General features: G+C 34.8%; 3 protein-coding genes across 6 annotated transcripts; 2 read left to right on the top strand and 1 right to left on the bottom strand.

Annotated features, from left to right (window-relative positions):
* The first annotated feature begins 5,269 nt into the window (after positions 1 to 5,269).
* On the top strand, positions 5,270 to 8,367 carry grwd1 (glutamate-rich WD repeat containing 1). The gene is made up of 7 exons (XM_055210489.2): positions 5,270 to 5,519; positions 6,041 to 6,158; positions 6,317 to 6,482; positions 6,644 to 6,854; positions 6,987 to 7,132; positions 7,236 to 7,427; positions 7,824 to 8,367. Exons 1-7 carry the CDS (start codon positions 5,306 to 5,308, stop codon positions 8,130 to 8,132), a joined length of 1,356 nt encoding a protein of 451 aa, XP_055066464.1. The 5' UTR covers positions 5,270 to 5,305; the 3' UTR covers positions 8,133 to 8,367.
* A 796-nt stretch (positions 8,368 to 9,163) lies between these two features.
* Positions 9,164 to 12,703, bottom strand: cdc42ep5 (CDC42 effector protein (Rho GTPase binding) 5). 4 transcript variants are annotated; one of them, XM_055210491.2, is made up of 3 exons: positions 12,574 to 12,703; positions 12,254 to 12,317; positions 9,164 to 11,434 (listed from the first exon to the last, which is right to left on the bottom strand). In XM_055210491.2, the coding sequence occupies exon 3, from the start codon at positions 11,413 to 11,415 to the stop codon at positions 10,522 to 10,524; it is 894 nt and encodes a 297-aa protein (XP_055066466.2). In that variant the 5' UTR covers positions 11,416 to 11,434; positions 12,254 to 12,317; positions 12,574 to 12,703; the 3' UTR covers positions 9,164 to 10,521. The 4 variants fall into 4 exon arrangements, with proteins under 4 accessions (XP_055066466.2, XP_055066465.2, XP_055066468.2 ...); XM_055210490.2 differs by having other exon boundaries at positions 9,164 to 11,423; positions 12,574 to 12,701; XM_055210493.2 differs by having other exon boundaries at positions 12,471 to 12,629.
* A 2,356-nt stretch (positions 12,704 to 15,059) lies between these two features.
* Positions 15,060 to 16,681, top strand: atg12 (ATG12 autophagy related 12 homolog (S. cerevisiae)). The gene is made up of 4 exons (XM_055211405.2): positions 15,060 to 15,218; positions 16,004 to 16,140; positions 16,306 to 16,368; positions 16,465 to 16,681. Exons 1-4 carry the CDS (start codon positions 15,116 to 15,118, stop codon positions 16,522 to 16,524), a joined length of 363 nt encoding a protein of 120 aa, XP_055067380.1. The 5' UTR covers positions 15,060 to 15,115; the 3' UTR covers positions 16,525 to 16,681.
* The last annotated feature ends 81 nt before the right edge of the window (positions 16,682 to 16,762 follow it).

Here is a 16,762-nt window from a genome sequence, read left to right as displayed (position 1 = left end):
TGCTGGGGATGCTGATGCTGGGTGCTGCAGCCAATGGAAGGTTGTCCAGAGGCTGGATTTTTACACATTTAAAAATGTTGATGTACGGTAACAGCAGTGAAAGTGTGGGATCGTCTGGACTTGAGAACACGCTTGATGATGATAAAATCTAAAACATAGAAAGAATAAATTAGCATCATTGTCTTGTTTACATGTTTTGTACAGTGCATTGCATATAAACAGCTTTCGTGATGAATCACCTTGCTCAAGAGCACAACATAAAGAGTATTTATATACATGTTTTTAACTTGTCATAAGTAATGGTACGTAGAAAAACTATTATAACAACTGAAATAAAGTAGTTTAAATTCAGACATCCCAAAGGTTTCACAACACAAGAAAATATTAAATGAACAGTATGTTTTTAGTTTTAAATGCAAGAAAGAAATTACTATGACATGCACAAACAGAAAGGTTCAACAAACATGATGTTTATCACACACAGTATAATTAAAATATTTAATTCACACACATACCTTTTTGTTGAACTGCATGATTTCAGAGCTCGTGTAAATGTTTATTTACAGTAGGCACCGTGATATAGACAGCAGATCCTGTCCTCGCATAAGTATTGTCTGGTGCACCTGTGCAGGTTCAACAAATATTTGAATACAAAAAATAAAAACTACAATAAAAACACTACGTACCACTTGTGGTGGACGGGAGAATGTTAGCACATTAGCTATCTAGTGTTTAACGCGAAACTCAACATACTCCCGAAAATCACGTCGAGACAGCGATAATTGTAAGATTAAGATTTAATATACATATTAAAGTTCAGTTTATCTTCAAATTACCGTTTTCTTCCCGTGCAATACTCCGGATTACTTGATACAGGCTGTACAGGAAGTTTAAACAAACTCTATCTGCGCCTGCGCACTTGATGCTGCCACGCCCACTAGATCCAGCGAGGGTGGCACGCCTCGCTAGAGCTCCAGCTCCGCCCAGTTGGCTATGCAGCGGGCACCACTTGCAATAAACGAAAAACGAATTGACTGAAGTTCAAAGACACTCTTCATTTTTTGTTCAAAAAGGAATAACGATAAAATGATCGCCAAAAAACGAAAAACGGGACGTTTTTAATTGGTTTTTCGTTTTTTTATTCTGACACCAAAAACGGTTATTTGGTTTTTCGTTTTGAAACAAAAAACAGAAAAGCGGTATTTTCGTTTTTTAATTACAAACGAATTACGGATTATCCAGAGATCCCCTGACCAAGCACACACATAAAAACACAATTAGCCAGTCATGACATAGAAATTGACCCTTTAAATACATAAACTAAACACATATAGACGGTTTCAGCAGTAACAACATAAACAAGCGGCTGCCGTGGTCCGCACGTAACTTCCGGTATACTCTGCTAAGATTAAATAACAACAAAGTTCTTTAAACATATATTCATATAACAAGCAAAAAAAAAAGATTACCTAGGAAACCAAAACATTTGTTATTTTCGACGAGGCATTTGTTCAAGATATCAGTTTAGCAACTATATCAGACCATTAAAAAAAACGAAACCAGAAGTAAAGTTTCGGATCCAGATGTGTATCGCGTCAGCGCACGTCCGCCCGATGAAACCGTCTATAGCTGATGATCCAGTTAAATAAAAATGTATTCACATATTCATTATCACACCATGAATAAAGGTTCAGGTGTGTACAGGTTTTAGTTATACAGTATTTAATAAATTGACTTATGTGGACATTGCTCATTTGAGCCAAAGTGCATGCAAGTAGGTCGGATAAGTTGGTTTGAACATTAGCTCGAATCATTTTGTGCAATTTACTTAGAAACAATAGTTCATACCATACTTATGAAGAATATTTTACAGTTACGTTTTTTTAAAGCAAGTTTATTTCAAGAGCAATTACTGGAAATTCTGTGACACCAATTCCCGCTAGCTCACTAATCTGGGTGTTTTCCAACTGTGTGCTATGGTAACTCTGCACTCTACTGGTTGGCTCCAGTATAAAAAAATCCCACATTCCAAAGAAAATGCAAAATGCCATGGCAACTTTGAGAAGGTTTTCTGGACAGGGATTAGGCTAGTCCTAGACTTAATAAATGTAAGAGCTGTTCCAAACTGAAAACAACTTGCACTGACATATCTTAAAATATATGCACATAAGTAATATGTTTTTAATAAGGCATGTTTGTCAAAACTAGTTATATTTCTTAATTAAACTAAGGCCTAGTCCTGGCTTAAGGTAATCCCTTTCTTATGTTAAAAGCCAGCAGTCCACACTTACAGTTCAGAGTTTGACTGAGATAAGAGGTGTAAAGCTTTAAGATGGTGGAAATAGCAAATACTTTTTTAAAAGGGCGGTATTGGAAAGGGTTTTATTTTAGATTACTATTCAGTATTAAAATATAAAAATCTTAATTTTTGTAATAACATTATACAATAAGGGATAATCAACGGCCTGCCATGAATTTAAAAGGGATAGTTCACCCAAAAATGTCAAATTCTGTCATCATTTACTCACTCTCATGTTGTTACAAACCTGTTTAAATTTCTTTGTTATGATGAACAGGAAGGAAGATATTTTGAGAAATTTTGGAATCAAACTGTTCGTGGGCCCCATTCACTTTCATAGTAGGAAAAAAGAATATTATGGAAGTGAATGGGGCTCACGAACTGTTTGATTACGAACATTCCTCAAAATATCTTCATTTGTGTTTATCAGAACAAAAAAATGTATACAAGTCTGTAACAACACAAGAGTGATTAAATGATGACAGAATTTTCATTTTTGGGTGAACTATCCCTGCACGAGGTGGAGACCAGACGCGATTTCAACAGATCGGGAATAATACATATAAATGTAAACTTATTTTATGTTTTCTCCAATCAACATATTTTATTGAGTATCAAGACAGCCATATCAAAAAATGTCAATAACAAGATCAATGTCCATGATGGCCCAAATGCTTTCATTCAACATAATTTCTGTTTTCATTGCATTTACAATTTTGACCAGCATGTGTCGCCATTTGTGTGCAATATGTTATAGAAATGAAAAGTTTTTGAACCTGTGATTTCATTTTAGTGTAACACTGGCAAAGGCATCTAAAATATTTTTTTTCTTTTGAAAAAATGTACTTCATGTTCTTTGATGTGACTATTGCAGAAATGCACAGTACGATGTTGCTGAAACAATATATGGTGCAGCCCAAGTTCTCAGGAGGCTACACATCAAAATGCAAAGCTCTGATCAGCACCAAAAATAGAAAGGCCAGATAAGAGTTTGCAAATAAGTACAGACATGAACCAGTGTTATGAGACAACGCTTACCCTTTATCAAAGTGATGGGAAAGCAAAAGTGTGGAGAAACTGAAAGAGAAACAAAAGTGTGGAGAACTGCATGTGATCCAGAACATCAAATCATGCATGGTTGCTTCAACACTCATCTTTACTGATGACTTGTTGAATGATGAAAGTACTAGAATGAATTCAGAGGAGAACCACACCATTTTCGCTAGCAATGTACAAGAAAATGCCACCAGACTCATTAGGAAACATTTCATGGTGGCACTGGATAATGACCCAAAACACTAAAACAGAGAGTTTATTAGGGAAAAGAAATGAGTGGCCAAGTCAATCTTGAAGGTTTTGATGATACAATAGAACAGAGTTTTATTGATGGACAGCTTCAGTTGCATAATGTTTCAATATTCAAACGTCGTCCAACTCTGATCTAACTAACAAGCATGAATTCAGCATGCCCTGTAATACCAAAACTTAATAGCAACATCCCACAAACCTTGAGTTTTTATAAACATTCTCTTTATCTATCTCTGTTTACACACAGACAGGACAGCTCATGAAACTTCACAAATGTGAGGCAACTATAAGACTGAACAACAATGAAATTAATGAGACATATAAAATATAGAAATATAATAAATGAATGAATAATATAATAAAATATAGAAATATAATAATGAATGAATAAGTGAATAAACATAATGAATAAATGAATAAACAATAATATAATGATAAAAATGATGATAATAATGAAATTGATAATAATAAAAATAATATTGAACAATCAAATAAACCATTATATGGATAACTAATGATTATAAAATGATTATGATGATTATGTAAATAAATGATTAGGAATAAACTAAATCTAAACAAAATAATAAAAACCTTCTGCATGTGAGGATCTAAGGTTAGATCCTTCACATTTAATATAAGAGATTCACTACTGTGATTTCATAAAAGCGATTTGCAACTAAATAGCTTTTGAATATTGTACATTTGTTTGAAATTAAGTTGTCCCAATATGCTCTCATTAGATACAGGGATGAAGCGCTATTCTTCTTCCTTGGTAAAAGTCATGTGTGCTGAAACAACCAATAATAAAATATGAAATTCTGTACTTTTGCCTCATATTCATCTTTTAATTACAGATTTCTTGACTCCATCAAACAGAGCAAGTTGGTTTTTACGGTCAGGGTCCTAACACTTATTGGATTGGAAAGCACAGGGTATAATTTAAAATTAAATTATTAAAAAAATACATAATTACAATAACTAAATGATAAATGTAAAAATAATTTGATTTATTTTTGTGCTTTGGCAACACTACTTTTTTAAACGTTCTTATCAATAAAACTCAAATTTTTAGACAAAAATTAATAACTTAGATAGAATAATCTAGAAGAAATCAGAATAGAAATACTATAATAATGTAGTGTTTTTTTAAATCTGACTTTCCCCTACCTTTAAATAATCCCCAGATTGTGAAGTATGTAACAACACTACCAATAATTAAATGTTATTTTTCCTCTAATAAATTAATTCAGGAGAATATAATCACTGCTGGGCTAACAGAAGTACTGTTAACATTTAAGAAAAAAAATATTTTTTGTAAGAAAGTAGTGAACAAATAATACGAAATACACAAAGTCGCCTGAGCACGATAACGAGAAACTGAACTTTTTAATATTTGCGCATGCGCAATACCCAAAACAACATGGAAAAGTGTTTTAAAGCGCAACTTAAACTCTGCAAACAAAATATATGATGACGTTGATATCAGATATAATTGTTGACCGGAAATATGTTGTTATACTTAGCAAGAGTTTTTTTATTTTTTTATTTTTACAAGCATCCCCTGGTCTTATAAATACGGACTTCGAGTGCATACGCTGCGTTCCAAACCGCCTACTTCCATACTATATAGTAAGCAAAGAGTGCGTGCGCTTTAAACCACGTGACGTAGAACGGAAATACTTTACTCTCTCTCTCAAAATGTCCGCGGCCGATGAAAACACGTTGCCTCAAGAGGATGACGGGTTTGAGGAGATGGAGGCGAGTGGTAGTGATGAGGATGATATGGAAGGAGAGGGGGAGAACGGAGAGTCGGAGACTAAGGTTTATATCCCCGGTCTGGAGCCGCTCCAGCCGGGAGAAGAGCTCGAGATGGATCGATCCGCTTACCGCATGTATCACGAATGCCAGACAGGTCAGTGTGCGGCTGAAAATTCCCGAAAACTGTACCCATAAACAATGATGTGATCGATTATTTGCTTATATGTGCAGGTGGGTAACACCTGGCATGTTGTCATCAACAAACAAGTAGTTAAAAGTAGCACCATGTGTTTGGGAGTCATGAGGGGGTACCATGAGAGTGTTCATTCTTTGGGGTGTCACGTGAATTATATGGTAAACACACCAGGGTAGCAAAATATTTTTGTCTAATATCATAAGTTTGTCCTAAGACTTTTGCCGATATGTAGTTTTGTTGGGTTATGTCTCAGATGTAATATTTCACAGATTCTTGTGTTTATTTTTTTTGCATTATTGAAATCTGTAAAGCTGAAACAAAGAGAAAAATGACTAATGGGCCTGGATAAATGTCAGTTGTTTTCAAACCTCATGTTTCCTCTGATATAACTGATTACTCTCTTACAACAAAAAAAAAGTTATTTTTCATGTGCATCTGTAGTTGATTTATGTATTTATTAGCAGCATCTTTTCCTGCAGGTTCCCCATGTCTGAGTTTTGATGTGGTGCGTGATGGTGACGGAGAGGGCAGAGAGCAGTTTCCTCTCTCCATGGTGCTGTGTGCTGGTACTCAAGCAGACACTGCATTAAGCAACAGGTAAACTGACAAGAGCATTATCAGCACTTCATATATTTTTTATTACAGATTTGCAGTAAAAAAAATATAAAGATTACTTTCATCCATTTTCAGAAGACTTTTGTTGTGTTTAACTTCCAACAATGGCCAACAGATGATGACGTTTTTTCTGTGTACAGAATTATTGTGATGCGGATGCACAATCTTTATGGAACCGACCAAGAAAAAGAAGAGAATGAAAGTAGTGATGGAGAAAGTGATGAAGATGATGAGGAGGATCAAGACAGAAAACCACAGTTGGAGCTGGCCATGATGCCACATTATGGCGGGATAAACAGAATCAGAGTAAGTGAAGTGGTCATTATATAAAAACATGCTTTTAAACAAGCCAGAAATAGTTTAGGTCTTTTCTGCAACAGATCAACTGAGAGATGTGATTCAAAACAGAGCCAAACTAAAATCAATTTATCGCCTATTTGATACAAACCCTGTTTTATTTGTGTCAGGTCACCCAGCGAGGGGAGCAGACACTGGCTGCTGTCTGGTCGGAGAAAGGGCAGGTAGAGATTTTCGACCTCCGATCTCAGCTGGAAGCAGTACACAATTCCTCAGCGATGTCAGCCTTTATCAAGCAGCAGAAAGAAGCCACACCTCTTTTTAGTTTTTCTGGTCACATGACAGAAGGATTTGCTGTTGATTGGTCACCAAAGGTTCCAGGTGAGTGAATGAATATATGATCCCATCTAGCTTGCTGTTAAACTTTAAATAAACAGACAGAATGGGGTCCAGCATGTTTCTTTATTTTAAATCGTAATGGCTTTGTTGTTTGTATACAATCTTTGCCTCTAGGGCGGCTGGTGAGCGGCGATTGCAAGAAGAACATTCACGTCTGGGAGCCACAGGAGGGTGGGACTTCCTGGAAAATTGACCAAAGACCTTTTAGCTCACACACTAAGTCTGTAGAGGACCTGCAGTGGTCACCTACTGAAGCCACAGTATGTCAATAAAAAAAAAAAGATGATATTAAAATATCTAAATATTTCTCCTGATGTTCATATGAATGAATGAAAGTGCTTAGTGGTTAACTTTCACCTCCAGGTTTTTGCATCTTGCTCTGTGGATCAGTCCATCCGTATTTGGGACATAAGGGCACCACCTAATTCTATGCTTTCAGCCAATGAAGCTCATTCTTCAGACATCAATGTTATCAGCTGGAATAGAACTGAACCTTTCATTTTATCTGGAGGGGATGATGGTGTCCTGAAAGTTTGGGATTTGAGGCAATTCCAGGTGAGCTTGGAAAACGCACATGAATGTTGTTATTCTACAAAAAAAGACGTATAGCTAAAGCAAAATAAACTCTTAGTTTAACACCGGTGTCCTGATGTTTAGCATAGGCTAATAATAATAATTAGCATAGTGATGGTAAATTAATATTCATTTGATAAAGATGGCACCCATATTAGAATATATCTATAATCAAATTGACACGGTACTGTGCTGTTTATACAACCAGATATACAAATTTATCTATTCAAATGTGGTCTTTTATAAATAGCGTCCTTGTTGAATTAGGAAAATTAGACTAGTTCAATACTGTTGCTCTTCTATCTACTCCTAGCATTGTGCCACCTATTCTTATTGATCTTGTGTTTTGTCTTCTCTCCTTTTTTTTATTGTTCTCAGTCGGGACGTCCAGTGGCTAGCTTTAAGCAGCACAGTGCACCTGTGACCTCAGTGGAGTGGAGCCCTATTGACTCCAGTGTGTTCGCTGCCTCTGCAGCTGATGATGTCGTCAGCCAATGGGATCTGTCAGTAGAGTCATGTGATGTGGGAGAACAGGCAGAGGGCTTAAAACAACTGCCACCACAGCTGCTTTTCCTACACCAAGGTCAGAAAGAAGTTAAGGAACTCCACTGGCACCCACAGATTCCTGGAGTTCTCATTTCCACAGCATTGTCAGGATTCAACGTCTTCCGAACAATTTCTGTGTAACTTTATGTAAGAGTGTGAGAGAGAGACTGGACCGTTTTATTTGAAACAAACCGAAGATATGTGCATGTAAATGATTTTTAATGTACATGCACGGATGATTGGAATGTTTGAGTGACTTGTGTATATATTCATTTCTGTTATTTTTCCTCCCCTTTCATTGTCATTCTGGAAGTTGTTGCTTGACAAAGAAATCTTGTATGCAATGACGTTTGTACCAGTAAAAATGCTTTCTGTATCACCTGTCTATTGTTTGTTTATAAGCATTATTTAGTAGTTTTAAATCTAAATGCTAAAGGAAAATTCCTTGGGTTCTTTGTCGAGTAACAAATGAATTTTAAGTAACATGCCTAATATATGTTTTTTTTAAAGTAAAGGAGATTTGGTAAGAAAATGGCCAGTTGGAGTTTAAGAAAATATCGAAATGAGAGTAGCTTGATATTTAGTTTGAAAATACTGTATTGATTATAAAAAAGCTTTATCAATATATAAAAAAAAAACATATAAGAATTATTGCAGTTGTTTCATTTGGAGGTTACATTCAGACCACTAGATAGCATTCTTTATCTCTTTGAACTTAAAATAGTGACAGGAAGTACTAGCATAGGGATGCACCTCCTATGGTTTGCATATGTTTTCAATGACAGCTTTCCTAAAACTATCCTATTATATTCCCAAAACAGGAAATATCCCAATATATTGACCCGCTTTACAGTATCGCAACACATTGCACAGCAACCAACGTGTCATGAGATTCTTGCCGATACACAGACCTAGTCAGTTGTAAAAAATGTGTTTTAACTTTGCTAGATTTTAAAATGCTTAGTTTTGCATTAACTGTTTTGAGATTGTAAGGGAATAAAGAATTCTCTAAATTTCATCCATGGCTCTTCTCAAAATAGTAAAACACTATTTTAAATTGTGTATCTTGGTTAGAAAGAATAATTGTAATATAGAAGAAAATAGCTGAAGTATGCCAAACTTAAAGAAATGTATTTACTTACCATTAATTAAGGAATGCAAAGTACCAAGAATAGTTTTAAAAACTTTAATTTCATATTTGGTCTAGTTCAGTCTACAATCTTTACAGATGTTTTAATAGGCAATTTCAAAGAATGGCTGATTGTCTGCAATTTTCGTGCTTCCCTTTATTAATTTGGTCATGAGCCAGACATTAAGGTACCAACTCAACATGAGAGTTGGTTTTCATTCACAGTTTACATTTTTTGCCATATTTAGCTTACTATTTTTGTAGTGTCTAGCTATGGTGTGTATTTATTTTTAAATGGGCACAAACCAATAAGCTAACAGCCCTCATGTAAAAATATATATATGGATTAATAAAACTCCCAAGAGATAATTCCAGCATTTGTAAAAGCATAAGCAACCTTGCACCTGCACTCAAAAGTTTTTTTTTAGCAAAAGTGAGCAAGATACATAATACAAATACAGGAGCTTTAAGTAAAAATGGGAAAACAGCTGATCTCATGAGAATTTGTACGTATTTTACGAGTTGGCTAATTGGTACAAAGTGAATCATGCAAAAACATACGATTATCTTAAAAAACATAATAACGAAACCCCGCCCCTAACTCCATCATCACAGGGGCAAAAGCAAATCGTACAAAAATGTACGATTGTGGATGTATGAATTAATACAAATTAGCCACCTCCTAAAATATGTATGAATTGCAATGAGATAGCAAACATCTTCATGTAAGGCACTCTATATAATCATAATATAAAAAAATAATAATTTATAACTTTGATATTTGGATTTCTAAGCATCCAAATGTTATTTTAAGAACCACACTTCTATTTTTAGGGAAAATAGACCAAAAATGGGATAAATAGCAAATCATGGCTATGATGTAAACTAAAGGTTACTGGCTATTTAAAAATAATGGCAAGCCCCAACTTTCAGTTTCAATATGAAATATTTCAACACAGAAATCAACAACTGTGCTCGTCAAGTGATTATATGGGGTGTTTAACTGCAGGTATTCATTCTCCACTGAGATTAAAGCTATGTCCAGTTACAGCTAAACCTTATTAAAATTATAAAAAATATCTATTCTTAAGTTTCTCATGGTTACATCACACTGTTCATAAGAAAACTTTCAAATTTGTAGTTATATAATCCAAAAACAAAAGTGTAACATGGTCTTCCTTTCATAGAAGATCCAAACTTAAAACAATCGTAAACTGCGAAAGTGTGGAAAATGAAAATTCCAAATAGTCCAGTTATGTAGGAAGTTCTCAGTAACTTTCTATGATACTTTAAAGATTCTGTTCACATGCAATGGCTCATCAATAATACCATGTGTCGCATGATGCCAATGATGAATGCTATGAATTCTTTTTTTGTCCACAAATCACTTACAGTGTCATCTTATAGGCCAATCTCATCATCAAACTCGTCCTCAAATGTGTATCCTTGCTCTCCATTGGCATTCTCTTCTTCTGAATCTGTTTCTGAAAACCGCTGTTCTTCTCTCCTTCTGTCCAATGGCGAGACTCCCTCATATTCTGAGCTGACTGACGAAGAGGGGGTTGAAGTGTTGTCCACCCCCTGATTACTCAGCTCTAGTTGTCCTGGGTCGGCCATTCTCCCAGTGATCTCCTGCATCCCTTTGTTTGGTCTCAAGCACATTTCTTCCTCACCTACGACATCCAGCCCTTCAATTACATCCTGTCGACCAATGATCTCATCTCGCTTGTCACTAAATCGCACTTTAGGCCTGAGCCCTTTTGATTTGACACCGTTCATCTCATTTAGTTGCTCATCTCTTTGAATCACCTCTGTACTTTCCATGCTCTTCCTCTCATTCAACTCATTCCCAGCATTCCTTGGTGACATCATCACATCCATTGGGCTCTTGCTGGGACTAAACACCTCGTCATTGTCTTTCCCCCCTGTCCAATCGAAACCCACCGCCAGTCCATCCATCACTCCCAGTACATCTCCTAAAATGGATGGCCCCAAATCCAGGTCAAGATCAAAGGAGGAAACTGAATCTGAATGCTGCAGCTCCCCTCCATAGGTCTCTTCTGCATATCCACTTTTGGCATCGTGGTTATTTTGAATCTCTGTGGTCGCTACAGTGGATGGCGTGACTGGTGATTCAGGGTTGGGATTAGAAGGGCCGTGGCTGGACAGGAAAGAAGTGTCACCGAAAGCGTCTCCACCACGACCAATGTGCATGGTGTGACGAAAATCACCCAGCGGAGCGGAGATCATTGTAGGGTCCAGTCGGGGGGCTCGAGATGATTTGTGGAGAGGCATGGTAGCAACTGAGAAAAATCTGTTTTAATAAAGTTTAATAAAATTATCATTAAAACCATAATATACAATTTCTCAGTAAAAAAACAAACATTAAAATACAGGGTGCAGCTGTGCTTAATGTCCCAACCCATCTACATGGGTTCTTTTAATTATATATATATAGGTCTATATGGGTGTTTAAATTGATTATTAATCATGTGATTATAATCAGAACAACTAGTTACGCATATGGCGCGCCAAAAAAGCTCCGATTGCGTAAGAGTTGTGAAAAAGAGTTGACAGACGCCAACTCCAAGCTCAGACTTGCACGTGAAGTGCGTGCTTAAAAGCATTCTTCTCTGAGGCCCGTGAGAACTAGTACACATGACCGTGTCCCTATTATAGCTTTCTCTTTAAATGTTTAGCTAACGATTTAATGACTGAGTATAGTTTTACTTAAGAGTCCGAAGTGTGGCCTTGATTTCCAGTGCAGTGTGACGTTAACTTAGCAGCACTGCGGACTGCGTAATGCAAAGGGAAAAGTCGCGAATCAATAGTTTCACAGACTACCGTCGTATTTAATATTTTCGGTTTTTATAATTAGTTAGTTTTATTTGTGTAATAATTATATAAGTGAAACTTTATTCGTAGTAATAATTTTTAGTGAAACTTAGCATCATCAGCAGCGGGAAGATAATTTCTGTGCGCCTTTAACAGTTATTCACTAACTTTCTAAATGTAAATTTCAGAGGTTAATTTAATTAATATATAATATAAAACATAATATTAAAACGTTTATACTAACTTGTATAAACGTTATGAGAAAACCAAAAAATCAAATAAATCAGACAAATCTTACCAGTGGTAATGTTAAGCAGACGATCTGCCTTTCGTCCAGTAATGCTTTATCCCGTTCAGCAAAGCTGTGAAAGTACAGAAACATTAGTCTCAAGTTTAGTACAGTTCAGTGATATGAAACGTCTGTTACACTGAGAGTAACTGCAAAAGTTGCACGCCCCACTGTTTTTTCCGGAGTTTTCGAATCGGTTTACTTCTAAGCAAGGGAAAAAACTTACTTTGATCGGCGTCAGCGCTTGTTTATCAATGAATTTCTGCCTATTTGTTCTTCTTTTAACCAGCGGTTTCTATAAATGCCTTCTGTTTCGTTCTTTTACTTACTTTTCTAGCGTCGTGTTCTCTCCGGTATTTCTTTTTTTCCTTTAGGGATGGGCAAGGAAGTGACGTGACTGTAATATGGGAGCACTATGGATCCAGCTGTGCGTGAAAGAACTGACGTAACTCCTATCTTTATACTTTTACCCTCATAACAAGACCAGCTTTTAGAGTAGTATCTGCTATGTTGTAGACAGTTTTTCTTACTCCTAAAGTGTGGACAATCCCCAGCCCTACCCAAGTGTGTGGAAATGATTTGAAAAGTTAGGGGAACATTTTAAAGCATAGTTTTCTTTAGAAGGGGGACATGTACAGGTGGTTTCCTGGACAGGGTTAAGTCCCAGACTAAAATGCATTGCATGTTTGAGCTGCCTTCATTTAAAAACATTTTGCATTGCCATATCTTATAGCCATTATATCTTATTATATATTTTTTTGTAAGGTTTGTTTGTAAAAACTGCCCCACAATGTCAAAAGTGAGGGATTTTTTTATTGTAACAACACACATGAAAAATACTGTAGTATTTTATACTATTTACTAAAGTAAACTAAGGTAAATTTATAGATACTATTGTATAGGGCTTTGTCGATTTTAATATTACAGATAGTAAATATTACAGTGTACTACATTATTTACTACATTTTAACTTTTCATAGTTAATATGGCAAAATACTAGAATATAATAAAGTAATTAAACTATACTGTAGTAGAATTACTATATGGTTACTATGGTTAACTATTGTAAATACTACAGTATACAGCATTTTTTCAATTCTTATGATTCTTTCGTCTTTATGTGGACTGTTTGCTTTGCAACATGTAGCATTCCTTGCATTTTTTGCCATGTATGGTATACCTTACCCAATAATTATTGAAAACACTTGACGAATCCTGTCTTTCAACATTTCAAGCCGTGCTTATTGAAGCAAAACGTGTCAACATAGTCAACTATATTCCTCTATTATCTCTGTAAATATCACTTTTACCATTGATGTCATAATTGACGTGCAAAAAAACATGGTGAAGAAATAATAAAAAAATTGGACCCTTTTAAAAATTAATTTTAAATGTTTAGTTTTAGAATACAAGGATCTGAAAATGAACTATAACTAAAGGCTAGAACAGACATATGAATGATCTTTTCAGTTCTCATGTCCTAGATTTCCTGGGATAAGAGAATTCAAGGATGCTGCAGCTGAGCAGTGAATCACATCACTTCCTCCTTTTTAAGTACAATGCTGCTCTACTGGAAACCACAAGGATGCAAGTGTTGCTGGTCTGACGACATCATACATAAAAACCCATATTTCTGAAGGAGTGGTTTACTAGATTACTTGAATCAAAGGTAAAATATTGTCTTACTTGTGCCAGAACCAAAACATGTACTGGATTAACAAGGGTGGGAGGTTTTCAGTAAGATTAACTTCAGTTGGCTGCCAAGATAACAAAAATGTGTGGAGCCAATAGGTAAAATTAACATAAATGATCCCAAAGTCAATGATTTAAAAACAATACAACACAACATATCTGATTTAGTAACATTGAATTTAATACTAACACATAAAATAATATGAAATCTTAATATAAAAAACAACCAGTGTTGGGTTATTACTAAGTACTAAGTAATTAGTTACTGTAATTTCATAACTTTTTCCTTGAAAAAGCAAAGTAAGGGATTACTCCTATTTTTACTGTAATTTAATTACAGTTACTTCTGATTTAATTAAATACTGTATAGACCACTTTGCAAGATTTTAGTTCACATTTATTTTACATTTTTATTTGGTTCGAAATTTTCTGTTGGTTGTATTTTGTTCTAATATTATTTAATATTAATGTTTTTATTTTATAGTCTAATGTTAAAATGCATGTTTTTTTTTTGTATCCTTCTCACTTTAAATACTTTAGTAAGTTATTAAGAATAATTGTCACTATTAACTGATACTTAAATAGCATATGTTAAAGCACATGTTAACTTTACTAAGTAAGCAGTAGTTGGAGTTTATTGAGGCAAAAGTAGTTAATAGTGAAAACTGGACCCTAAAGTGGGACCAGAATAATTTATGTACTTGTATATGATTTATTTGAGCCATTTTATCCTTGCCTGTCCTTATCATTTACTAAATATAATTTAAAAAGTAATGTAATAAGTAATTAAATAATTTTTGGAGAAAGTAATTTGTATAGTTTACATGATTGAAGATGTAATTAGTAACTAGAAATTAATTACTTTATCTTTGAGTAACTTACCCAACACTGAAAACAACACATTAAAATCCAACTTTCCATTTTGTAAATGTTGCCATCTAGTGGTTTATTTTGGCAAAACGTTTTATCGTAAAATCTGTTGACCTAAATTAAATACCGACTACTTTAATAAATAAGTACAAATCTTTATTTCAAATAAAACAATTTTAGTTATTTTCTGATTGTCTTTTTTATTAGCAACATCCACAATATAAAATATTCAACCATGACCTAATTTAACTTTTATTTTGAAAAAATCAGCTAAACAGTGACAGCACATTTTTTTCGTGTTGCTGTAGGATGTCTGACAACGCAGAATCTCCCACAGAAAATCAAAAAGATGAGCCTTCTACACAACACACTGTCACTGAACATACGGGATCATCGGATGAAAAGAAAAAGAGTATGCTTTTAGTTTCATATACAGTAGAAATTACCTAGTTTACGTTTATTTCTAAGCGCTGCTGTATAGTATTTTCAGCTGGCTACTTCCGCAATTTTACAAAGATTGGCAGCTTTGGGAGCCAATGAAGTTGCGGTTTTTATGTGCACAACCAATGGCAAGCAGGCATGTGCTTCTCAACCATGGCAGTGTTTTTAAAAGTAGTGGCAGTGTTAATCGATTTAAACGTATCTAATTTTGTTGTAAGGTATCCATTCAAGCAACTTAATTAATTTACACACGTAAACAATTCTTGTGTTATATCAGCGTTTGCTCATGCGTTGGCTGTTCAGTCAGACTGTCCTCAAAACTGAAGCTAGCTACACGGCTAACTAGAGGTTTTGGGAGCTGCCACAGCACATAATAATATAATCATAAGTCAAAACATGTTGACAAGATCCGACAAAATTAGTGTATTGAAACAATATTATAGTGGATATTAATTACAGTAGGGTTGTTTGTTATTGTCATTTGATTATATATATATATATATATATATATGTAAACAAATTAAATGTACTGTATGTATGTACTGTACAATCCAGCTTGTTCATAAGTAGGACGATTGAAGTCATTTAGTGCAAGAAATCTGTAGTTAATTACAATAAAACATATTTCCTTTTTGTTGTCTGTACATTTATTTTCAATAGTGCACTCTAAAATGTTTTCTCTAATAAGAAATATTCAGATTTGATGCTTAAAAGATTCGTTTTTGAATTATTCTCCTTTTACATTATTTTAAACAGTTGATGTACTGTTAAAGGCAGTCGGTGATACACCCATCATGAAGCAAAAGAAATGGTCTGTGGAGAGAGGAAGAACAATACAGTCACTCGCTCAGTTCATCTCACGCTTCCTCAAGCTGGAGCCTAGTGAACAACTGGTAAAGCATTCACCTCCACCATGAACACATCATTTATTAGTCCTGGATTGGAATGATCACTCATGTAATCAGACAGCAAAAATAAATTGACAGATGACGTTTTATTATGCAATTTTATACATTAATAGTTTGTTTACACTCTTAACCTTTCTTATCTGACATCAGTTTATTTATGTCAATCAGTCATTTTCTCCATCACCAGACCAAGAAGTGGGTGTGCTCTTTGAGGTATGCTCTTTGAGTTTTCTACAGATTTCAAATGCTAATCTTCCTCTTCTGTCTTTTCGGCAAACTAAAATTGACTTGTGTGATTTTCCTTTCCAGTGTTTCGGAAGTGATGGAAAACTGGTTCTCCATTATTGCAAGTCCCAGGCCTGGGGATGAGCTTGTTTCTCTATTTCTTGACCTCTTACTGTCTTTTTCATGTGTACACTTGCACACACACACGGCAACAAAACCCATTCACACATCATTTTTTTAACTTATTGATTTTTTCATGTGTTGTTATTGTAAATAATAAAGTGTAAATAATATTGTTAAACATTGTTTCATTTGGTGGTAATTTTGAGAGAATTTGGCTAAAAAGGCAGAATTACAAACACATTTACTAACATGGATATTT

Source organism: Misgurnus anguillicaudatus, chromosome 10 (assembly GCF_027580225.2).
Source record: "Misgurnus anguillicaudatus chromosome 10, ASM2758022v2, whole genome shotgun sequence".
Lineage (NCBI taxonomy): Eukaryota > Metazoa > Chordata > Actinopteri > Cypriniformes > Cobitidae > Misgurnus > Misgurnus anguillicaudatus.
Note: the sequence above shows the minus strand (reverse complement) of the source record. Positions and strands in the feature narration are given on the sequence as shown.

Excerpts from the sequence above, each read along its gene's own strand:
- grwd1 (XM_055210489.2), top strand. The coding sequence starts at position 5,306 with ATGTCCGCGGCCGATGAAAACACGTTGCCTCAAGAGGATGACGGGTTT. Across the intron at positions 5,520-6,040 it reads GTATCACGAATGCCAGACAG|GTTCCCCATGTCTGAGTTTT; the intron begins GTCAGTGTGCGG and ends CTTTTCCTGCAG. Across the intron at positions 6,855-6,986 it reads TTGGTCACCAAAGGTTCCAG|GGCGGCTGGTGAGCGGCGAT; the intron begins GTGAGTGAATGA and ends CTTTGCCTCTAG.
- cdc42ep5 (XM_055210491.2), bottom strand. The coding sequence starts at position 11,415 with ATGCCTCTCCACAAATCATCTCGAGCCCCCCGACTGGACCCTACAATG.
- atg12 (XM_055211405.2), top strand. The coding sequence starts at position 15,116 with ATGTCTGACAACGCAGAATCTCCCACAGAAAATCAAAAAGATGAGCCT. Across the intron at positions 16,141-16,305 it reads TGGAGCCTAGTGAACAACTG|TTTATTTATGTCAATCAGTC; the intron begins GTAAAGCATTCA and ends ATCTGACATCAG. Across the intron at positions 16,369-16,464 it reads AAGTGGGTGTGCTCTTTGAG|TGTTTCGGAAGTGATGGAAA; the intron begins GTATGCTCTTTG and ends TTTCCTTTCCAG.